General features: G+C 38.8%; 1 protein-coding gene across 3 annotated transcripts in view; it reads right to left on the bottom strand.

Annotated features, from left to right (window-relative positions):
* Window positions 1-1,263: 1,263 nt before the first annotated feature.
* uts2r2 (urotensin-2 receptor 2) overlaps window positions 1,264-25,683 on the bottom strand; it is a 31,906-nt gene continuing 7,486 nt past the window's right edge. Inside the window, exons 3-10 of one of the 3 annotated variants that reach the window (XR_006399377.1) lie at window positions 25,310-25,385; window positions 25,150-25,192; window positions 23,246-23,310; window positions 22,334-22,390; window positions 21,615-21,768; window positions 16,262-16,385; window positions 1,913-2,182; window positions 1,264-1,639 (exon numbers count right to left, since the gene is read on the bottom strand). Coding sequence is in view for 2 of the 3 variants with exons in the window: in XM_044337414.1 (XP_044193349.1) it covers window positions 2,031-2,182; window positions 16,262-16,385; window positions 21,615-21,768; window positions 22,334-22,390; window positions 23,246-23,310; window positions 25,150-25,192; window positions 25,310-25,385 (671 nt within the window). In the remaining variant the exon portion in view is untranslated. Of the gene's footprint in view, window positions 2,183-11,951; window positions 12,043-16,261; window positions 16,386-21,614; window positions 21,769-22,333; window positions 22,391-23,245; window positions 23,311-25,149; window positions 25,193-25,309; window positions 25,386-25,683 lie in introns of those variants that run through there. The other 2 variants (XM_044337414.1, XM_044337415.1) reach the window with 2 other exon arrangements.

The following is a 25,683-nucleotide window of genomic DNA, read 5'->3' as shown; positions in this document are numbered from 1 at the left end:
GTTCTTATAGCAGCTAAAGAACAATATATCTTTCTTGGGAGTTAGTGGAGACCACTTAAGAGCTTCACAGAGAGTGAATATTGGACTTATATTTGTTATGCAGCTAGAAACACAACTTCAAATTAATGTTAATATTTTTCCATATCTATTGAATGTGTGAACTGTCAACACATTTGTCATATCAACTCTGTAAGATGGTAACGTTGTTTTCTGCTATTTCTAGTCTCCAGGGGTCAAAAAAGCCTCATTTAATACAAAAATGTACATTACCTCATAACAATAGTGTAATTTTCACAAAAAAGGATGCAGTGTTGATTTTGTTTGAAAAGTGAATTTTCATTCATATTGCACAGAAATGAATGGAAGCTGAAGAGTAGAAATAATACATAAAATAACATGGTTTGAATATAAAGTGCATGTGAATTGTAGTAAATTGGCTAAAACATGCAAAGCCACTGATATGGTCTTAAAGTGGAAGTAACTGCTGCTATTATAAATTGACTTTCAAGATAGAGCTGCCAACATAAACAAAACGTACCCAAACAATGCTCTGCAGTAAAGAGCCAAAGTAAATAAAAATCATTGGATTCACAAAAAGATTAGGTGCCCCTAATCACATATGGAGGCCTTGGTGACTCGATGTAAGAAGAGATTTAGTTTTGTTATGATTACTGGAAAATGGCTGCATGCCATGGAAAGTGATTGAAATTTCATGCAACAAGAGTAAACAGAACATTTTGATTACTGGAACCCAGACTGCTACTGGCTTTTGATACATCACGCCATTTCATACACTATGATGAGAAATGTCAAACTATGAGGCAACTGCAATTAGACACTGTCATTAACATTTAATCCAATTATGAGGTAAAGCTTAAAATAGCCTTTTTTAAAATATATGGTATCCACTCAATGATGGATACTAGGCTCTAACTCCAGAATCTATCAGACATCAGAACAGACAGCGGTTTGTCCTGAGCAGCTGTGCGGAAAATAAGAAAGGCAAGCGCAATGACTTCCTGAACAGATGATAGTGTTTGATCAATCAAGCAAGCCTTCAAGTGTCTGGCTCTCATAGGAAGAGCAGATAAGACTCTAGTAGAATCAATAAATGTGTGCACAGGGATTATACTGGTTAATTTAATGAAAACTGAATATTATTCTGGGTACTGAAGTGTGCTGGTTTCTTAATAATCAAGCCGAGAAAATAGAAGAAACACCAATAACTGTGAGTGCTGAGGATGAGACAGAGAGAGAAAGGACTTTTCATGTTCCGTCAGTATTTTATTTGAAACCGTTCTTGCAGACCACATTAAAGCAAATGGTAACATACTAAAAAGAGCAATCACTCCTGGATAAGGAGAGGGTTCTTCTTAGAAGAAATCACCTCTTGGGCCATGAGGACTCATATGGGGGCCAGTATGAGTGGAGATTTTGTGATTCAGTAGGTGATTCACCAGATTTATATCTCTTCTTTAAGGAATGGACAGCCTGCTTCTTAAAATAAAAAAAAAAAGCACACAGAGACATGCCGGAAAAAAAAACAATCCCACTTTAGCTTCGCTGAAACTGTTTTAGCCGAGGAGCAATTTCTGCTGAAGCCAACCCGCAAAGATCAAGAGGCATGGATTGTGGAAACCTGTGGGGAACCCAAACAAGCCAAATACCAGCGATTATGATGGTTCAATAAAAAAAAGCAACTGCTGTAGAAAATTGGATAAAAACACACAAGGGTCTAAAAATTAAGAAAACACCTCTACAAAAGAGAGGGTGCAAGTATGTGGCATTTTTCTGTAGTGCAATCATGACGGACAGCCAGTCAATATCTATAATATTAAAATAAATTACAGATATTGACCGTGCAGCTACAATACATGATTATTGCAAGTACAACCAACATATAAAATCTCACTTCATTCCTCCTCTCCTTCCCTCTTTTTTCTCTCCTCCCATCTCCTCCTTTGCCTTTCCCCTCTGCTCCCTATCTGTGCTACAGGGCTTCACCGAGCCAGTGGGCAGCGCTGTCACCATCACCCGTGGGTGCCTCCAAGCAGGGCAGGGTCAGAGATGGCATGTGCAGGGTCACAGGTGAAGGACACGGTGATGGCGTATCGCGTCCCCCATGTCACCCTCTCAACGCGGTGGAGGTTCTCCGAGCCGGAAGAGAAGAAAGAGACTCGTCCTGGGAAAGGAAGGAATGGACAGGGAGAGTTTTTAGGAAAGAGAAGAGAAGAATGGTTTAACAGGAATAGTTCAATGTTTTGGGAAGTCCACTTATTTGCTTTCTTTCCAAAGTGAGATGAACAGATTGATATTAATCTCATGTCTGCGCATTGAGTACTGAGCTGGAGACAGGTCTTTTTTACATTTATGTTCATGTGTTTAACCCACACATGAGCATAAATGTAAAAAAGACCATTAGAGGTTATGTATTGGACCTATTTATTAAAGAGGAGGTATAATGCTTTACCTCATTTTCATACATATTATGTCACAATGTCGGATGTTCATGTTAAAAGTAGCTGGCGTGTCAAATAACGAGGTAAACGTATGTAGCAGTAATCCCTGTGAGCAGAAAGCAGCAGCTTCAGACTGCTCTGAACGCTCGGTTTCCAACGGTTTTTTCTACTTTCGGCCCGAGCTGACATCAGTTCGTGACGGATTTCTTTATATGGACATCTCATATGTGCACAATGCGCAAGTTCGCTACTCTGCTCCGGGAGTAGTTACACCAAACCACAACACCATTACACAGCACAGCAAAGTAAAATAAGTAGTTTACCTGTTGGAGGTGTGCTGGTTGTCTGCAGCTCTTCATAAAACATCTCACTGTGGCTGTTTCTGCCTGTACTCTTCCTCCCTGCATTATTTCTAACTGAACAAATAGCTCCAAATAGCTCCGTATGTTGTTGTTTCGACTGGTTTTTAGTGCCGCTAACGAAGCTCCGCTTAGTCAGTGAGGAACAGGTTTTTACTTCCTGTAAATTCTTCACAATAAAAGTCTCCCATTAGTTAGTCAAAAGCTTAGTGAAAAGCTTTTAATTTGAAGCAGTAAAGCAGGAAATGTTTGGTTTACATTGACGGTAAAGTCAATCACACAACTCTGATAGTAAAGCTGGCCAATCAGAACAGAGTGGGCTCATTGGGAGGGGGGCCTTAAAGAGACAGGAGCTAAAACGGAGTGTAAGAGAAACTGTGTATATTGAGGGGCTGTATAAAGGGCCAGTATAAGATAAATAAGGAGTTTTTTTAACTTTGACTCATGCAGAGCTACTCTAGTGGAGTCCAAAAATAGAAATTTAGAGCTGAAATGAGCATAATAGGTCCTCTTTAAATAACAGTTTATAACTGGAGATGCTGCTCTTCCATGTGTTCAGTAAGCAGAGGTAACTTATATGTCTTAGGTGACAAGACTTAAGGATGCTACGCACTGTCAATACATCTGGCTGATGTTTTTATGTATGATTAAATAAGGAGATTTGACGTTTAAATTGATGAGTTTAGTGGTGCTGGTAGGCATATTTTTGAACTTTTGTCAGAGCCAGGTGAACTTTCTCCCTGCCTCCAGTTGTTTTGCTAAGCTACACTTGGCACATCCTGACTGTAGCTAAACTGTTGTCCGTCATGAAAAAGCTCCAAAACATAACTCCCAAAAAAATCAAAATATAAAATGTACATTTACATTCATGAGTTCATAGTATTCTTTTTTTTTTTACTTTTTTTACTTTTTTTTTTAACAGAGCTGAGCTAAATGTTTTCCTTTTTCCACTCTTTATGCTAAGCTAGGCTAACCACGCCCTGAGTCCTGCACTGTACTTAACGTTAGTGCACAGACATGAGATTGTCATGGATAGTCTCATTTTAAAAGAAAGAAAGAAAAGAAAGTAAATAAGAATATTTCCCAAAATGTACAACACAAAGAAAAAGAAAGAAGCTGGAACCATGAAGAGCTGAAGTTGCTACAAGGACATGCTTGACTTATTCCAGGATTGTATTTTAGCAAATGCTAAAATGGATTCCTTTGACAGTCTGATTTAAAAGTTTTCCTTGGACCTACACACACAGTGTGATTTTGGTGAGGTTGCCTCAGGGCAAATTCTCTTCATTTTATGAGAGGCTTTGCTTTGCTGGGCCAGCTAATGAGCTATTGCCATTCAACAGCCAGTCTGGTTCTTTCTAAACACAACCTGCTCAGTCTTAAATAGACATTTTCATTAATGTTTACATAGCTAGTCTGCAGTTATATCCCATAATGAAGAGATTTATATTTAAAAAGTTTTCAGACACTTGTTTTGTCACAAAACTTCCAGTTTCTTCACCTTTTGAAGGGGTTATCTCATTATGTGAATATGAATAAAAAGCTGGAATTATTGTGCCCCAATACGTGTGTGTGTGTGTGTGTGTGTGTGTGTGTGTGTGCGCGCACATGTGTGTTTAAATCCCCCTGGCAAGGCATTAGCCGAGGACGTCAGGGGAAATCAACGCTTGCAGTAAAACAATGGAATTTACACTGAAAACCCACAGAATGGGTAATAAGAAGTATTAATGCACAAACAAAAGAGTGTGAGCAGCAAGACAATAAATGGTGGTCTGCTTGTTTTCTGTCATTGAAAAGAAGGGCATTTTCAAGTGCTTAAATTAGCCACACAGCTTTAGATAACTACACAATGAAATAATCTTTGAAAAAAATTCCTTGCGCTTGTCAATGTAAACGTTTTAAGTGTGTGAGTACTGTGAAGGACCCGACAGATTCAGTACATTCAACAGAGCAGATTAGTGGCAACACAATGGAGGGATATTCACAGATGAATTCAAGAAGGTTCACACTGTTTAAAATCACTCATTTCCAGGGCATATAGAGGACACTGTTCAGAAACCTAGAGATACATTATTTTGTGCAAGTCTCATTGAAGTGAAGGAGCAGTAATAGTAGTCTATGCTAACGATCTGACCAGCCCTTTTTTGCATAGACATTTTGTTTTTTTACCAATGGAAATCCCAGACACAAATGCAATTATGCAATGCTTTTTTGGGTGTTACACAAAATCTCAACCAAATATAAACCAAGGAAGTCTCTTAAAAAGACGCTAAAAAAATGCACCCTTAAAGTCCCCCTCCACTCAAAAATTTGTTTTGCTTATTGTTCCTTCACTTGGATGTTGTCTTCTTCACTGTGCAGAATGATGTATGTGTAGAGTTTGTTTTCACATTCATCTGTTGAAGAAGGAAAGTTTCTCTGTGCTCACCTTAAATGTGAGTTTAAGACATGTATCTATGAGCATGATTTGTGACATCACAACTAGTTTGGAGCCAACTGTGGTCCAGTACAACTTGCACAAGTGTGATGTGGAAATGTGAAACCTACTGTGCACATACACTTCAGACTTTTCTTTGAAGTAGGATACATCTCATATCTAGTATTTAAACTTTTGACATATATTTACATATTCATAGATTCTGGATTTCAATGAGAAAATGAAATTTTAAGAATTGTTAACTTGGTAATTGAACTTTTGTGTGAAAACAACAGACACAAATTATTATTCCAAGCACAATATTTGTATATGTGTCTTAAAATATCGCCTATATCAAACACCGAAATTAAGACAAATAAATTATGTTTGATCCTAGCACTGAATTTGGACATATGTTTCAAAGGATGTATTGCATTGTTCAACTTCCAGAGCGCTTTCAATTTATGGACACAGCATATTAATACGATTCCAGTATACTCTGCCATGATTTGGACCTGGTTTATTTTTACAACATGGAGCTCTATTTGAAAAAGACCACAAATAAAATAGTTAAATTTATCAATACATATATTGCAAGCAACTTTTCATAATACTAACAGGCCGTATAAGTTGTTGCCCTAGGGCACTGGTAAAAGCTTTACAATACAATACAATATCTACAGGATATTGAGAGATTTCAGCTAACACTATTGTAACAACATTGCTACTCTCATTTAATCCCCACTACTCACCCCCAAAAACCTCTGAGCCCAAAGGAAAAAAGGAAGAAAAAAGAAATACCTCGTGATAAAAATAAATATGTAAATAATGTGGTAAATTATGTCTTTTTCCTCCAGACAACAACAACAATATCTGATCATAATCTCTTACTCTAATGTAAAAGATAAACTGCATAACAGCTGCCACACCAACAGTAATCTTATGTATCTAACTGTAATTTGCCAAATAGTGCCTAAAGTCATTTCAATATATATTTTAGAGGTCTGGGTTTCTTGAGAAAATAAACAGTCTTACTGAGGTTATATATGAAACTATTTTCTTGAGCCACGTAGAAGTGGGAAATTTGTTCCCCCAAGTCATAACAATGTTTCCAGGAATCAAGGCTGTTTTAATAAACTTTGCCTCTCTTATCAAATGGCAGAGGGGAACAGTCTGCTTGCAGAATAAGTCTAGAGGAGCAAAACCTATGAACCCCTGATTCCCAGTAATGTTCTTATTTCATTTCCAAAAGTGTACAAGAGTTGCTGCCTACATTTTGCATCTGAGGCATGAGTTGGAAATTGTGCTGTTCTTCTTGTGGAGTCCTCCAGGTGTATTTAAAAAAAAAAAAAAAAAGGTTCCATTTGAGCATAAAAAGTTAAGGTTACTATTTTAATGAATGAAGATTGAATCCCAATGTCAGTCTATGAAAGTATAGCTCAAATCTTTTTCCCACTTGGCCCTATAGCATTTAGACTTTCATTAGAAATGATGATCAGCAATCCATTGTAAATCAAGACCTCAAGACAGTTTTATATCTTTTAGCATCTCATCAGTTAGGGGGGTTTTCACTGAGACAAGACTTTGCCCTGCTGTGCACTGACATTGTGTTTGACCATAGATACTTAATGAAATGAGATGAGGGGAGACTGAAAACAACTCTCAGATGTTTAAAATAGTTAAAAGGTAGTAGAGCCCTGGATTTGTGAGGCAAATATCAATATTTGAATATCTGATATATGCCACTGCTCCAGCTTTCAGAAAGTGGTGGTGATATGGGGGGCTGTCAGGATTTCTTAACCTACCCAAAAGAGTAAAAGTAAGCTTTCATTAAACAATAACTCGTAATTACTGCATACATTGGGTTAACCAGGTGTAGCAATTGTTGCAGTCTTTCTTTACTGTACATACTACATTTATTATAGTTGCTTGCTGTACTGTAGTGTGGGTGGGAAAGAGCAGCAAGTGTGGTTGTGTTTACACATCACATTTTATCAGAGTAAAGTTTTATTTACAGCCGAAATATAGACAAACAAAAAAATGTAATTTCATTAATTGTTCAAAGGCAATGACCACTGTTCTCTGTGGACCAAATCAAATACAGTCAATCAAACTACTCCACTGTTAACATATGAGACTTTCACACACTGTGCTTTTTTTGCTGCTACCTTCATGGTGTTCACAGTGCTTAGAATTCATTATTTGTTACAACTTCCTTGTTTTCTCAATTTATTAATGATTATTTCTGTCTCAATCAGTGCTGGGCCAGTTACTTGAAAAATGTAATCACCTACACATTACTCCATTTATGTATGACATATATGGAATTTTATGCCTTTATTGTTGTTTTTCATGCTTCATATTGTATATGGTAGATGCTCGTAGTGTATATAGTATTCTTGTTTTTTAACGTTACTAATCTATATTATCTATCTGTTCTTGTAGTTCCTGTGGGCTGTAAAAGGATTGATGAAACCTCTCTCAACTCACACATTCCAAAAGAAAAAAAAAATCCTTAAATTCTTGCCTCTAACTGCGTTTCTCTTTTAATTGTCTGCTATGCTAATGGCTCCTCTTATCACCAACACAGAAGTGAACAGGAGAGGTGATTTGAGTAATTTAGATTTGACAAGGCAGGACAAGATGTAATAGCCAATTCTGGAGATGTAATGGAAAAGCAATGTCATTACAATGATAACCAACCACTGCTGTCAGTGAATATCAAAGGTATTATCATGTACCATTTGTTCCACATTTCAAAAGTAATAACTCTATGAGTAAGATGGAAGATGTAATGTAGAGTGAAGGACAGGTTACACAATATGCACTTACTTGGGTGGCACATTTTGCTGGCTATTTTACTTAGAAGTAGCCAACTTATTTGTTTATACCAGGAATTCTCATGCCAAAAAAAACTATCTTGTTCCAAGAAAGTTGTGGCAATTTACTCTTTTTTCAATGTTAATAGGAAATTCCCATAATCATGTACTTGTTTAGCTATTTTTAAGCAATTTATTTTTTATATTAGGTTTTTATTGACATTTGCACCAGAGAAAATGCATTTTACATTTTTAGTTTGTTTTGAGTGCACAGAAGAATAGCTGGGTAGCAACCACAGTGCTATGTACACAAAAGTCACCTACAGAAAATCTAATTTTATCAACAGGAATTGATGAAAAATATGCCTTGAAACCCTGATTGACTGATGTAATCTCTGAGAAATGCACTGCAGAAACAGTGCACTACTTTATTTGAGAACTTAATCAAAGAGGTTTAAAAGTATTTAAAAAAAATGTATGTTTTTTTTTCCTTCCCCTCAAGTACAAATCATGGTTGGCAATCACAGCTTCTGAGTTTGAATTTACTGTTTAGATAGTTGCTATAATTGAGCAACAACTTAGCTTTGTGATCAATTGGAAACTAATTCCTGCTCTCCAGGTCATGCCTACAGTCTATTTTTGCTTTTAATAACAGCCACATGTCACTGATTTGCACTTATGAGGTCTTTATCTTCAGGGGACCCAATGGGGATGAGTGCGCAATACAAACAGGATGTTAAACGGTGCATGACTTATCCAATGCCGATACCAAGCTTTGCTGCCGCAGCAAAATACTCATTAACGCTACCAGCAAAGTCACAACACCTACAACATGGACACACTGTCCAGTCAATGTATGGATTACTCCCACAGATTCATAATTAGTGGAGGATGAATCACACAGGCTGTACGGCATCTCTAGGGAGGCTGGAATGAGATGCTCAGAGAATATCTAAAGAACATTAAGAATCACATGTTGGAAAGTGAAAAGTAGATGACATGGGATAATGTTGAATTGAAAACAAGCTTGAGCAATCTGGATAGATCTCAGGTGGAAACTGCGTTCCTAAATTTAATTACCAGGATGACCGTGTGACTTAGCCTGTGGTTACAATTTAAAACCCTGGAGAGGGCTGATAATATAAGCACTTTCTTTTTGTTTCCCACCACACATCAGCATATAGAGCAGCATTGAAGCCTGTAGAGGCTGCCATTGTTCTCATCAATGGTGTCACTTGTTTACAATATTTATGCTAATGTCTAAAAATGAATATATTAATAATTCATTCATCAAATCACAAAGACCACCTCAGCAAACATCAAGAAGACGACATTTAGGGAAAAGAGCAAAGGTGCTTTCACACAGGTAATGCCGTCATATTTAGTGGGTTATTGTTTTGTGCCATCATCTACTAATTAAAGGGGACCTATTATGCTCATTTCCAGCTCTATATTTTTATTCTGGGACTCCACTAGAGTAGCTTTGCGTGAGTTACAGTTCAGTTCAGCCTCTGTCTGAAACAGGCAGATTTTTCTCCTGTCTCTTTAAGGAAGTCTGCCGAGGGGCAGCTGTATCAGAGTTGTGTTAAGTTACTGCTGATGCAAACCCAACATTTCCTGCTTTACTGCTTCAAATTAGAAGCTTTTAAATGACTAAATAATGGGAAACTTTTATTGTGAAGAATTTACAGGAAATTAAACATGTTCCTCAATGAATTAGTGGAGCTTTGTTAGCAGCGCTAAAAAACAGTGGAAACAACAACATATGGACATATTTGGAGCTCTTTGTTCAGTGGATGAGTTAGAAATAATGCAGGGAGGAACAGTACAAGCAGAAACTGCCGCAGTGATAATGATGTTTGATGAAGAGCTGCAGATGACAGCAGTGAACTCTCGCACTGTGCCTGGAGCAGATGACCATATAAAGAAAACTGTCACACACCGACGTCAGCTCCGGCTGAAAGTAGAAAAAAACGTTGGAAACCGAGCGTTCAGGGCAGTCTGAAGCCCATGCTGTTTGCCCAGAAGGATTACTTCTACATATGTTTACCTCATTATTTGACACTTATATATATATATTTAATGAATGAATATCTAACACTGTAAAATTATATATATGGCTGAAAATACGGAAAAGCATAATAGGTCCCTTTTAATTGATCATGAGATGAAAAGGGATCTGGGAGGTTTACCAATTCAGTAACTCAGCTAAACTCAGTCTCAGATTCTCTTTTTTTATGCTGTATTTAATAGCTTTGCGTTTTGGTCTGTCGGTTAGATAAAATGAGGAATGTGAAGACGTCCCCATGGACTTTCAGTAATTTCTTCCATTTTGAGGACTGAATAAATAATTAAAGGGGAACTCCACCCTTTTTTTTTTTAAATAAGGTCAATCTACTAATCATGAGGAGTACTCAAAGTTGCATAATGTCTTCTGTGGTCTGAGGAAATAACCTTGTCATCAGAGTTATCTTGGCTTAGATTGGATGCTACAAATTTATAACAGAAAGCCTCCTGTCTGTAGAGTTTGAAAGAAATGGATGCTTGACAAAGAAAAAAAAAAAAGAAACTACTGGTTGCATTATGGAAAGTGTGGGATCAGTGTTTTTGGAACTTCATTCATACTAGGGTTTAAAAGTCAGGATATCACGATCACTCAGACCACTCAAAGCCTGTTATGAGTTATCCAAACTGTATGGAAGTGTGGTAGCCCAGCACTTATGATCTTAAAATAAATGTGAGGTTCAACAATGATGAAAATAACTGTTTGTTAGCAACCCTAATTTTAACATCACACACAGGCGCAGCAGCATTACAACATGAATCAGCCCTATTATGTGCCATGAATCAGTCCAGCCACATTTCCAGTGAAATTAGTGCCTGTATGTTTGCAGAGGCGCCGCTGCCAAGGTCAAGCTGGTGGTTTTAGCCCAGCTGAGGTTATCTAATTCCCCTGTGGTTGTCTAAGCTGGCAGGTTAACCCATATTGGCTCTCTTGACTGGCAGATGTGCCTTTTTCACTCTTTGCCCTTCTATTGCTCTGTTTGTATCAGCCATACCCAGCCGAACGCCTTATCTCTCTATCACATATCTACTCTTCATCTATCTCCTGGCCATTTCCTTTCTGTGCCCACCCTCCGTACCATCTCTATCCTTTCCCTATAGGGGACGCTTTCACATTCAGCAAATCCATCAGTCATCTCTCTCCCTCTCACTCCCCTTATCCTCCACTCTTTTTTCTCCTCAACTTGAACAACACTTTCCACCTCCACCCCCCTGATGTTCATTGTCATTAGCTTCTTGACTTCTGCTCTCTCTCTGACAGCCAAGTCCTGATTGTCTTCCTGTTATAATTACACCTTATTTGTCACTGTTACCTACAAAGAGCCATTATTATCTCAGTGAACTAATCACCTGTCCAGATATGAGGATCAGACTCGCACAAGGTCAAAAGCTGTCAGTCCACAGCCCAGCATTCAGCTGCAAGAGATTGTAAATGAGGCAAAGGTGTGTTTTAGCAGAGCAAAATAAATGATCTGGGCTATTGGTGCATTATGCATGGCTTTTTGCTGAGCCTCCTCCTTCATGCATCTCTTTCAATAAAAATCACAGTGACAGTGAATGGGTTCTTTGACAGGTCCGTCATATTTAGATTCTTTAAAATGCTCCACTGAGAATTAGAAAGAACTGTCCTACTTCTCTCTTCTCTTGTCCCATCCCTTCCATTCTTTTTCTTCGTCATTGGGTTTGGGATCAGGCTGTCACCATTCTCTCTGTTGTGTGAAGGTTATTCTCACTTAAGTGATGCAAGCTGGCTGCGCTATTCACACAAACCTGTCACAGGAGGTGAGGCGCCAGGCAAGCTGCAGTCACTCTTTATTACCATGTGACCTTCAGTCAACGTCCCTCACCGCTCCATCATAGGACACTGTCAGTGGCCCAGGATGCTTCACTCTCACTCACTGACAGGGTAAGGGGCTTGTGTCTGACTGGCACATGTGGAGTTAGACGAGCGGAGTTGAGATGACACAGGGGGAAAAAAAGAAGGAAAAGTGAAAAATTGTAAGAGAGGATAGAGAAGGAGGAGGATTGTTTTTTGAATTGGTGTTAGAAGTGAGGAGCTGGATTAGAGGGTAAGAGATGAGGGACAATGGGGTGAGATAAAGACAGGAAGGGAAGAGCGGGGGAGGAAAAAGTGAAAGAAGGGAAAATATGACAGAGAGGATAGAAGTAATGCTCTCAGGAAGAGGTAACGTGCTCAGGAGATGTTTCTGTATTGAACAGATTGACTGTAACTTCAGTTATCCAGGTGCGAGACCGTTTACAGAGGCCACGCAGAGAGCAAAGCAGGAGATATGATCAAGGAAGGGTGATTGTTTACTGTATATTGTTATATATTTACTATCTGTCTTCATGATAATTATTACTATATCTATCTGTGTTGTTTCTCAGGGTGCCGAGGCTGGCTTGGGAGGAGCGCCGGATGGTGTAACGATCTACTGTTCCTCCCGGGTTGGCCCTGATAAATAATATATCAGGATGTATGTATAACCAGAGATGCCCTCCCTGACTATTGTAGCTTTGTTATTTTTTCTTTTTCTTTCTTCCTTTGTTAATACTGCCTCCCCCCCCCCCCCCATATGTTCTCTCTCCCCTATATATCTTTCATATTGAAAACCCACCCACCCACACAAACACACACACACACATACCTACCTACATGCATGCTTAGCTACAATATGAAAATCGAAGCTAAACATGCTTTTTCTTTTTGCTTGCCGGGTACATTGTTATTATTATTGCTGCTGTTCTGCTTTTCTTCCTTTTGTTTCAGTTTGAGTCTGGTTCTCCCTCTTGTCTTGTCTTGTACTGTGTCATATGTGTCTTCATGTTGGTCACTTATATTGCAATATAAACAAAGAATAAATAAATAAATTGAATCAATCAATAATCAAAAGGAAGGTTGATTGCATACTATACTTATATTTATACCACACTAACATTTTCTCTGACAATCTTTAAAGGCTCAGTCACATCAGCATTTAAAACAGTTACATTTGTAAGTGAAATCAATGTATTTCAATTAAGTCGACGCAATCAGCAGATCTCCTCACTGAGGTGAAGTAAGTCAGCACAAATATTTTGCAAAAAGTTCAACTGGACATGCAGATTTGCGCTGCTGACAGAGCTGCTGACATTCCACTTTTATATAAATCTCCACTTCTGTATAAACTGCTCTGCAAAAGAGGCACAGAGAAGTCTACTGGTACAAATATGTCTCTTCACTGTGTTAACGTATTGACTGGTGAGCAACAGCTAGCTATATAGATAACTGGCAGTTAGCACGCAGTGCTGCTCCAAAATGAGCACAGCTTTCTAATTTGCAGTTAGCACGCTAACTAGCTTAGATGGTAGCAAAACCAAGACTGCATCAAGAACAGTATATAATTGGTTGGATCAAGATAGGAAATGATTATAAGAAGACTGGCTATTTCATATTTGAAATTATATTCATAAAAACATTATGTAGCCTAAAATGGTAGTAGATTACAGGCTACTGGGCCATCTTCAAGGTTAAACAAGGACAAACAATTATATAAATGAAAGAGATTTACGACACATCACAATATAATTTAAATAATTAAACCTGGTTAAACAATGTTATACCTGAGGGTACAAACAATTTGGATGAATGAAATGGCCTCACAGCAACTATCTAATTCCACTTGTTTATTTTACACACAGGTTCTAGTGGGAGTTATTCTCAATAGCACCACTAGCTGATGCAGTTGTAATGAATAATCATCATTTCAAAAGCAGATCATTTTAACCTACATTATCTCACATCTGCTTTAATGCACAACTCAGAAAGTTTTGCTCCTCAAGACTTAAAAGGGCCATTTTAGTCAAGGACGAGACCTTACTGCAAAACCACCCCTTGGAGTAAACTCAAGCCTCTCATTTACCCTGGCGGAGAAAATGAGAGAATAATCATAATAATGAAAGCACAGCGCGGAGTGGCTGGATGAAAGGAGAGATCATTACACGGAGCAATGCGTCCTCTTATTGAAAAGTAATTCCAAGTAAGTCCAACTAAAACTTAAACTAAAGCAAAGCAGTCTGTAGAAGTCTAAATAAGTGGTGAGGAAAAGCTCAACTCTGTCTGTCTGTCTCTCTCTCATTGCAGTGTCAGTCAGTGACGGGTTCAACTGAACCAACTCAAAGGGTGGTCATTGATATGAAGTTTATTTTTAAAAAGACAAAAAGTGGGTTGACAAAACCATAACTTTACTCCCTCTAACTGAATAATGGGGATGCATTTGCTCCACTTGCTCCATTGCTCAGGCGCCTGTGATTACACTGATTATTTAAAGTCCCCCTCCACTCAAAAATGTGTTTTGCTTCATGTTCCTACAGTTGGATGTTTGCGCTTCACTGTGCAGAATGACGTGTGTGCAGAGTTTGACACTACAAGGCTGTTTTCACATTCATCTGATGGAGTAAATTTCTCTGTGCTCACCTTGAATCTGAGTCTAAGGTGTGTACCTACGGCATGATTTGTGACATCACAACTAGTTTGGAGCCAATTGTGGTCCAGTATGCAACTCACACAAGTGTGATGTGGAAACTTGAAGCCTCCAGCGCACAAACATTGTGAATGGACTTTTCAGTGAAGAAGGAGACATTTTGTGTCCAGCAGTTAAAACTTTTGAAATGAAAAATATGTGCATATTCAGAGATTCTGGATTTTTCAATTAGGGAGGAGGGGGAGATCTAATTTTAGGGATTTTTTAACAAGGTCATGGAATTTTTTTTTTTTTTTTGAGGAAAAAAACATGTTACCCTCAAATTATTATTCAGAGCAGAGTAGTGTAATATACAGTACCAGTCAAACATTTAGACACACATTTCCATTCCCTTTAATGAGAACGTGTGTCCCAACTTTTGATTGGTACTGTATCTTAAAACATATCTGCAGGGGACCTTTAAACGATATTATGATGATAATTTATATTAAATTTATAATAAATACCTGTTTACATTGTCATTCTGTTTCTGCATATTGTAATTTGACTATTGCTGACTATTGCTACTGTTTTTTGTGGACTTTTTCTTTTTCCCAATCAAGCATATAAGGATAGAGGGTGTTGTACGTTGTACAGACTGTAAAACCTCCATAGACAAATGTATGATTGTGGGCTACAGTAAATGCATGAAATTGACTAGACTTGATTTATACAAAGGGTTCCCAGCTTGGCCATCATATGAAATTCCACATCTTTTCTTTGACATTCAGGAAGTAAACCAGAATGTTTCCCACATCTCTCAATATTGATTTTGAGCTCAGAGACATTGCAGAGGTGTGCGTGATCTGTGTATCAACTGGCTGCAAGACAGACTTTCCATTGAGGACAGTAAAGTTGAAAAGTTGAACAGGATTGCACGGCCAAAATGGCATAGCAAGAGGGCTGAAAATTAACCATTCAATTCCACGGACGTCTTAAAGAAGTTGGCAAACTCGTTCTGGCATTCCTTTAAAGTGACCTGCTCGGAAACTTTCCTGATTTCTCACAAGCTCCCCAATTCTCCTGTTTTTTTCAATGCCTCACATTTGCCTCTGAAATCCCATGGTACTCCAGGAAATTGTCCCCAAGACCCTGTATGGATTCTTTTGCCATATAGTTTTTGCACAGGCAACTTTAAAATATCCATTTACCCTCATTTTCTTTATTCTCTCTCTATATATAGACTGTATTAATAGACACAGACCACTGTATTTCCTTAAAGATCAACATGTTGTTCTGTCTAACCCTCCGGGTACTATAAGAGAGGTTTAGCCTAATCCCCTGTACCTTCACTGTGCAGCAGTCTGTGCTGCTGATTACCCACTTACAGAGGATTACGCCCACTTTGCTACACATTTGTGCACTAAAACCACCTCCAGATTCCCTAATGCAGCTGAGTACAGCAATTATAATTTTAAACCCGACTGATCATGAAATCCTTCATCTATCTTGCATCAGTTACTTTAAGTGTGGTTTAATAGGCTTATAAGCCAAGTGTTACCAGGTATTACTACCGATAGTCTGGATTTACTATATCCAGCTTTACACCAGGTCAAGCATGACTGTCTTTAAAGCTGAGGCTGAAAACAGTTCTACTTGTCTCTGTGTTAGGCAGCTTTACCCTTTAATAGCTGGTAGTTACCTGCTCGAGGTTCCACTGTCCGGTTGCCATTTTGGTCCATGAAGATAAATCTTCCTCCTGTGAAGTCAGAGCCATAGTCGGACAGGTACAGGAGAGAGGTGTAGTCAAAAGAGCCATAAGTCACCTAGCAGAGAGTGAAAGAGGAAAACAATATCTACATTAAAACTTGACTTTTCATTATCCTGCTAGTAATTATTACTGACACTAATAATCAGATTTCAGAACTTTTTCTACACAACACTGACATACAAAACTAAGAGTCTACAGCCATGCAAGTTGCTCTGTGAGTATGTACTTATGCACAGCTGTGCTTTGTGCAAAATGCTAAGGTCAGCATGCTGACGTGGTCACAATAAAAATGTTAACATGCTGATGTTTAGCAGTTGTACTGTTTACTATGTTCAACATCTTAGTTTAGCGTGTTAGCACTGAACACAAAGTACAGCTGAGGCTGGTGGTAACGTCATTAGTTTTGCAAGTATTTGATCATAAACCAAAGTATTGGACAAATTAAGGTTTTGACCTGATGATGGCACTAGATGAAGAGAGAAGGGAACATCAAAGTGTGTGTATACAAATTTTGTGCCAATGCATCAAGCAGATGTCGGGATATTTCACAGGATAAATGAAAACTAGTGGAAAAGTAAGGGGATCACCAAAGTCTGGAGACCAGAAATGTCATATTTCATTTCATAGTTGTTGAGATATATGTCAGTCTGAGGCAATGTGGTGGACCGTCAATTCAACCGACAAACATCGTTAAAACTTAAAAATGAGCAGCAGCACAAATTAATGAGCACCAATTTAATCAACATTTGAAACAACAAATTAGTATTTTTAAATAGAATAATGTTTGGTCATTGGAATCTCTCGTGAGGATACCCGCTGCAGACTTCACACCTGAACTTGAACTGCTCTCCTCAATAGACCTTTGGGAGTGATTAAATCAAAGAGAGTAGTTTATTTGGAAAAGTAATCAGCAGTTAGCTGTTGCACTAACAACAGCCTTGTGATAGCCAAATATGATATATAAAATGAGGACATACTTGAGAGTCCCCCTGTGCAACTATTTATGCAACTAATTGTATTGTAGTCTCAGCTGCAGCGAAATGCATTCATACAAAATTACCTCTGCTGTGGCCTGTTTATGCTGCACAAGCTATAAGAACTAATAAGAGAAGCTTAGATCCATGAGAGCCTGCTAAGCTCAAACATACAGTGTGTAGTCTTAGTAATGAAACATCAAAGAGTAAGTTGACAGGGAACCAGAGGTGGCTTTCTAAGAGTCAGAATGTAATTTTAGACCGAAGCGCTCTCACTTGATCGAACCTCAAAGAAAGAAAAACAAAGCGAACTGCAGAGAGTCTGATGAATCACTAAAAAAAACTTCAAACCACCAGGTTTGGAGGTTCAGCCAACGCACAAGTGTTTCCAATTTAGTTCTAAAATTTCAATATGCAGCTTTTTTCATAAAATCATGATTAATACAAATTATCATTGAGAATCTGTCTGGAAGTCTGTGCCTTTTCTAAATGTCTTAATTAACTGCAGCTGCCTTTTCGGTGATGACTGAGATTCCTTAGATTGTATAGGCATGGAAAGCAGTAAACTGGGTCATGGTTTACAAGGCAAGGCAGCAAATGGGAGTCATACCAACAACAATTAAGGAGAAGAGTGAGAAACAAAAGTACTGAGAAGCCACGGGGGCTGAGAAACTGCAGTTAAGTATACTGGTGGACAGCTAGCATATGTTGCAAGCTAGCAGTGCTGGATCAGCCTACAATGTATAACATGATTATGTTGAAGTTGCCAAATTTTTTTGGCCTCATTGGGGCACAGTGGAACAAGCTAGAAACACATGACATCTTATGACTCTGTAAAGTTGTTAATGGGAACATGTTAGCAAACAGCCAGCTGACACAGCAACATTAGCATTAATTTGGAGTCATGTTATTAAATTTGTCTGTCTGCTGTTTGGTTTAGAAGTTGATGAGAGCAGCTAAAAGAGGCTAAAACATAACACAGAACTGAGGGGAACTAAAGAGTCAGATGATAATCCTCATTGGGTTTATCATTGCAAGCAGTTACAGTGTCTGAGAATGAAGGCTGACACTTTTGGACCATTTTAATAGTTTTCCGATTTCTAAATGTAACAGCATCCACCTTTACTGGAAAGGTGTGACAGTGCTGTATTGAGAATTGTCTCTTTCCTCATTGAAGTCAAGTGCAAGAGGTAAATAATTAAAATGAAGATTTCTGCTGGCGTACACATAGAAAGCTGAGTCGATGACTGTGTCTCTCAGGAAGACAGTGTGATCCAAAGTCAAAAGTCTCCCATAACTGTATTGGTGCTATTGTGTAACTTTGTGTAACATTGTATATGTATAGAAAGTGCTATACAAATAAAGTCTGATTGATTGATAATAGCAGATTGCAATTATAAGAATGCAAACAACATTATTCATCCCCAAGGGGAAATTCAGGTGTTCAGCAGCAGATTGGGCTTGGGTAAAGGATTAGCTCAAATTAGTCACAAACATTAAGACAAAAAAGAATTAAACAAAGTGACAATAAAAGCACACAACATTAAAAAACAGATGAGAGGAGGTTTGGGAGGGAAGAGATGAGGAGAATATTTTAGGCTCTCCTGGACCACTTCAATGAGTCTTCACCACACACGCATGCACATAATATCAAATCTATGTCCACTCGTTCTCTCAAATCCACGCATACGCATCCACGCAGTTGCCTCTACCCTGAAAAAACCCCTCATTTGGATAAATTGTACTACCTGAGGCTCCATACAGACCAGTAAGCGGTGCCTTTTTGGGAGGGAGGAGATAAAGTGAAAATTTGCCAGAAACCTGGCAGCATTTCATAAGCGCCTGACAACAGCAGACATATACAACACCACCCGGTACATGGCGCATTGCAACAATTTGCACTGTCTTGTATGCCGTTTTTTAAAGAAAACATGCCCGGTGATGGCGATAAATTAATCATTTGGCTTTCGATAACCAACCCCCCTCCTCAATTCATATAGGTGTGGAGATAAAAACAATATTGGTGTAAAATGGTTCACCCAAAATACACAAATACATTTCCTTTCTTTCAATTCTTTCAATTCTTGTAGAATCTAGCCATAAACCTGAGCAAATAAAACTAAAACTGTACCACAAGTGAAGTGAGATTTTATGTTTTATTTTTTGGGGGTTAGACCATTAAGTGTTTTGCAAATTGGTTCAAGCTCAGTAGTTCCAAGTCAGGTCATCAAAATAGGGTTGGAAACCCAAATCAACCCGTTCTAGAGGCTGTTTAACATCGATGATCACCATATCAGCAAGCTGGTGTACTTCTTTACATCAGCAGCAAGACAAGCCAAGGTCATCAGTTCAGTTTAACATTACTGCCTCCATCTTTAATTCAGTTTCATAATGTAGCCAAGTTTATCCCTGCCATGAGCAAGATAAAATACAGTTTCAGTGCCGTCATACTTCGACCGATGCTATGACACTGTAACAGCAATATGATCGATGGGGAGAAAATTCACCATCAAAGACATCAGAGGCCATTTACATTTAAATGAGTGTTGGGTTAGCCAATTAGCCCCAAAATGGCGGCAGAGACAGATGGGGAAGAGAAGTGGGTCCTTTCAGATTAAATTTTTCCAGCTGTCGAGGGCCAGCGGGAGAAGATGAGGTGACAAATATTAATATAGCCGTGAAACCCATATGAGATGACAGTGAAAACAAAGGACAAAGCAGCAGCAAACAAGCTATGTTCAAAGGAATACCACAAGCAAAGTGAATATGTAATGTTCTGCTTTCTAATTTAACAAGAGATGAATATAGATAAATATTAAGACAGATGCTTCAACAGTTTTATGTGTGATGCCAATAAATAATGCCTCCAAGCAAAACAACATTCAGGGATATCACCTGCATTACATTAAAATGAAATGATCAATTTTTAGAAACATTTAAAGACATGAAACATACTCCCAATTTCTTTCAATCATTTCTGGAGTTACCCCCATCATAAGCTTTCCTTTTTTAACTAAATAACTTCTGAAGTTTTACAACATTTTCTCTCCAAACAGACAATCCATTTGTTCAAAACTTGCCTCAGGGTCTCAGTCCCACAGCAACTTTAACATCTCATGACAATGAACAATGTGAAAAGTGAAAGAATAAGAATAAAGCAGGGACAAGAAAGCTGCACTCAATGAATATTTATAAAGAATGAACAATGTATAACAATGAAGAGTTTATATAATCAAACAGAGGCTATCAAAAAGCATCCATCCTTTTTCTGCTGTTATCTGGGTTCTGGTCCCAGTGGCAACAAGCTTAAGTTCAGGGTATGTTTGAAATTTGTATGATGTGTGGTCTGACCACATCTAAAGGCAAAAGCGTTACACCAGATCAAAATGGCCACACTTGAAGGCGAGGCGAAAAACTTGTCATCTAACAGATGAGGGCACTTTGAGACAGTCTCTCCTTGAAGAAGACATTCGTGGTGCTGTGCTCGGTTGTAAACATGAAAAGTGATGGAAGTAGTTGTGTGAGGTTTGAAAAAGAGAGAGCTTCAGAGAGAAGTTTAAATCTTGCCTTCTTTCACACCTCTGCACACATTGCAAATCACTGCATAAAGTGGCCATACTCGTCAGATTGACAGTTTTGGAACATAGAAAAAAAGTGTTGGACGCAGCCCGGCTGATTCCCATGTTGGAAAAGTGTGAGGGGAGAGGGTTTGACAATCTGACAGGCACTTCTTTAACACATTGACCCCAAAAATAAAGTAGCCTACAATTCCTTCTCCAAAGTCAAGTCCTCCCAAGTGATCCAAAGCAGTTCCAAGGCCAGATGGGGTATATACAGTAATTCCTCAGGCAGTTCTGAATTTCGACATGGTTTTGCCTGAAAAACCTCCACACCGTCATCCTAATCAAGCACCAGAGACACCTCTATTGACTCCTTTCATTGCAACGGACAAGCGGTTCCACTCCGAGCTCCTCATCTGAGCCCAGCAATCCTACGAAGGTAACACATTTCGGTACCTTGTATCCGCAACTTAATTTATTTTGGTCAATACTCAAAGCTCATGACCATAGGTGAAGGCTGGAATGCACCTTGTACATCAAATTCAACCAATCCATCAAAGGATCCATCAGTCAATTAATAATGAACAGATGACACTTCAGCCATTTTTTTTTTTTTCCTTTGAATACCAATTCTACCAAATCTATCACTTAAACTCACGCTAACATACACCATCCCTTTTATGAAGTTAGTACCAGCATCTTTATGATCCAGTGCGCCAGACTGGTGCATGACTACACGTTATCCATTACCTTATCTATGTGTGGGTGCCAGTACTCGTCATGCTGGGTCTTAGCTTCCGTGCTGTTGATTCTGGAGAAGAAGGTGGGCTTGGTGAGGTACATCAGAGTTGGGTCCAAATCAAATGTCTCGGCGATAACTGCTTGAATTCGCTCACGTACATTTCTGACGGCGAGAAACACAAAGAACATGTCAGATTAAAAGATGTAACTTAATTAGTTAAGAAAGTATGATTTATGAATGTGATACACTGAGGAGCTTTGGGCAGCACTGTCAAAGCAATACTCGTCAAGAGGATGTCTCAACTGCAGTTATACCAACCCTTTAAACTAAAACTGCTAATAGCAAATACTCTTGGACAATATTGAATATCGTTTCATTTAGGTGGACATGTTTCTTGCTTTAATCGATAATCCACAAGATGTGCATATACTGAAAATGATGGGCATAAGGATGACTGAACAGGTGAAAAATCCAAACATCCATTTTGTAGACTTACAACATCATTACACAGTATTGATCATTTGATGCCTCGTCAAATATAAGAGAATGCTGCCAAAGGCATTACAATAAGGATTGTGTTTGCTGTCACTGTGTATGAAGATCATTTTTCAGGGTTTTTTCTAAGGATGTGTGTCACTTTTTCAAAAACTGTCTCTTATTTTGGCACCAAACTCTAAGAAAGTACAAAACATGCATGGCTGGTTTTTAATTAAGCTTCCTTAGTCACCTGTAAAGCTGGAAATCCTCTTGTGTGAACACCTCCCCGATCTGATCCCCAAAGTACCTGGAGCCATATCCCCACCGCACAATCACAGACAGGCAATTCCACACACAGACAAAGCCAATCAGAGGCACATGAGCAGACAGACACAAACACGACACAGACACAGCAGTGGGGATAGAAGAGAGCAGAGGAGATAGGATCTGTTAGCATAAATTAAACTTTGGCAGCACGGCACAGTGCACCATTACCCAGGCGGGTGTGCCACCAAGCCATCTACACACAGCTGACAGTAAACGTCTGACTGCTTCACATGAGGAAGACCCCCGGTGGAGGGCGAAGGGTGGGAAGCAGTAGAGGGAGTGCTATCGTCATCACTTCCTGATTAAAATCAGCCAGATGGTCCCTGAGGATCCGGTGTCAGTCACCTACTCAGTGGGACGAGAGAGAGATAGGAGGAGACTGAGGGAGGCATGGATGGAGGGGGGTAGACTTGTACGGGTGGGAGATGTACAGAGAGGAGCAGATCATCCAAACAAAACTGGGTTCGGCTGGCAGTGATGAATGAGGGCCATATGGGTCACTGGACGTGGAGAAGACAGCTCACAAGGACCCGCATCAGTAAGATTGATGACTAACTCCATTTTTGGTGAATATATTTCTGTAAATGTTGCATATAATGCAAGATTTTTGCCTTGCCTAAAGGATATTTACACCTATTTAAACTCTTTAAATGCACAAATTGAAGGAACTGGCAGGATTACATTTCACTGTGATTGTACCTTATATGATCACATTTGACAAAAAACTTGATTAATTGATTGAATGATTGATTGAGATGTCATTCCCTTAGGCACAGGAAGAAAAAGTACTGGACACAGAGAAAAGAACAAATAAAGACAAGATGTACTCTCCCACCTGTAGATGTTGACAAACTGTTTTCCCATCGACAACGCTCCAGAGTGCAAGTCCAGTATGGAGGCCTAAAAGGGTCAAAAAAAAAAAAAAAAAAAAAAAGGAATTAGTGCAAAAGACAAGTCAGCTGAGCAAATAAGTGCTGGCTGTTGATGCAGGTCAGTACACGCATGATAAAGTCACTGTTTCACGACTCTGCACCGTTCCCTCTGTGGCCTTTCGTGGCGTGCTCACTCTGCCCTTTACTTGTTATTACTTGTCAACTCTGTTGGGACACTGCTCTGTTTTTCGCAAGCCAGAAAAGAAGTCATTTTCTTAGAAGTACCCCTGTTGCTTCCCCTCCCTCCACTTAAGTGTCTTAACAGTCCATAAACAGCTCCTTCATTGGCTAAGGACCAGGCCTGCTGGGGACGGAGAGCAGGGAGTAGGGCATGCCAGGGACATTCAGACGTCTCAGGACAAGAATATGCTTTATCTGCCAGAGCGGCTCATCAAGCCAGCCCTTTGCTTATTGTACCAGTCTGCCCTCTAGTGCCAAGAGAGGTGCATTACAGCAGGGAGTCTGAATAATGGAAATACTGTATGTGTGTGGACAAATATTATTTCTTTAGGTTGATGCTGGTGTGAACACTGTCATGGCTAAATGTCTGTAACACCCTTCCCAAGACTTTTGGATGACAGACAAAACATACTATGTGTTAAGAGACCATAAAAGTGATTTTGCAGTTACTACAAATTGTCTGTTCTTGAGTATAATTTCAGTTAATTTTAGTATTATATTATATACTTATTTTTTAGTTATATATATGGGGTTGGTGCTAGTCTATGTTTTCTTATTGTCATCAAATCCCATGAAAAGACCAAAAGCAACAATGGATTGGTCCTTCTAACAAGCATTGTGTGCGTATCCAGTGCCTGATATATCTTATTCCTCTGAGCCACACCGTTGCACTGGGTGACATGTTCCTTCATTATGATGAACGTGGGCACTGTTTATTTTGACTCAATCGCACAAACTCCGTCCTGCTTTAAACACTCACAGGAGTACTAAATGTGTATTAATCCACAGCTGAAAATAGTGCCCAAACAAAAACATTATTTACTCCAGTTTGAGTGACATTTACTAACAACCACAGTGCCCAGCTGTTTTAGGAAATTACTAAGCCTTTATTAAAAATTAAACTTTTTTTTTTTTTTTTTTTAAGATTTACATTTTCAGTAGGAACAAATGGGCTTGGGGCTGAGTGCCACAGACAAGGTGGGAAAGTCAGAACATACTGAGATATAGACAAACTTTGTTTTGGTTCTCTCATGAGATTTGTTGACAATAGTAAAAAAAATATAGGCCTTATCCCATAAAAAAAATAGCTTGTAGAGGCTAGAAACACACTTGGAAACTTGTCGCATTTATCAGTTATTTATTTACATCAAAGCACTAGCAGAGACTGTTTTTAAAAACTTCCAATGTTGGTGGGTTCAAGGATGATTTGACATCTGAGAGTCCCCAAACTTTTTAATGTAAGAAATTACCTAATTCAAATCATCCTTTTAATACTTGTTTGTCATCTGGACTCTGGCATAAACCTTTTCATTAGACAACCACTAGTCTTCTTGAGTAAATCCCAGTGGAGACTATAATATAATGATAATAATGAACAAACAATAAAAGGTTACAAACAATTTTCTGCAGAAGATTACCCATCTCAGGCAAGTTTTAAGTCTCCACAGGTTGATTTTCATTAAATACTGATGTGAATGAAAACCAACGGCTGCCTGGAAGGTTAAAAATGCTGAGGAATTATTGGTTAATGGGTAATGTGCAAAACACACAAATATGGACTCTTTAAAAACACATGAGTTGAGGAAAGAAAATGAAATTTTCCAAAATTATTTGGGGATATACTCACTCCTCCCTCTGATCCAGCCAGCGCCAGCCCTCTCTCAGCCAGCCTGTGTGTCAGACAGACAGAAAGTATTAAAAATGATTCACCTGTACCACAGACATACAAGACAGTGAATGGAAAAATCACAAGAGGGAGATGACACACAGCATTTGAAAGCATTTACCTCCTGAGGACCTGAGCTTCCTCCCTTGTCACCACACTGTCTGTGACTGCACGGCCACACTTCTGAGGGGTGCATCCTGGGAAAGAGACACATGCAGGAGGGGATTTGAAAAATGATAGTGTAAAAAAAAAAAAAAAAAAAAAAAAAAAAAAAAAAAGAGTGTCTTGATGCAGTATCTTTAGTTTTTAAGGCTTTGGGAAGAGAGAGAAAGTGGCCAGTAGAGAGACAAAGTGCAAGGTAAGGAGTTCATGAGAGTTCTGCTCATTAATGCCACAAAATTCAGGGCTTCCCTCCAACTTCTTGAGTTTTATAATTTATTGGTCTAATCCTGAGACACCCACTGTGTTTTCTTTAGACACTGGAGATGCACAGTT

The sequence above is a fragment of the Thunnus albacares genome, chromosome 20 (genome assembly GCF_914725855.1).
Source record: "Thunnus albacares chromosome 20, fThuAlb1.1, whole genome shotgun sequence".
Lineage (NCBI taxonomy): Eukaryota > Metazoa > Chordata > Actinopteri > Scombriformes > Scombridae > Thunnus > Thunnus albacares.
This window is presented reverse-complemented; position numbering and strand designations above follow the sequence as displayed.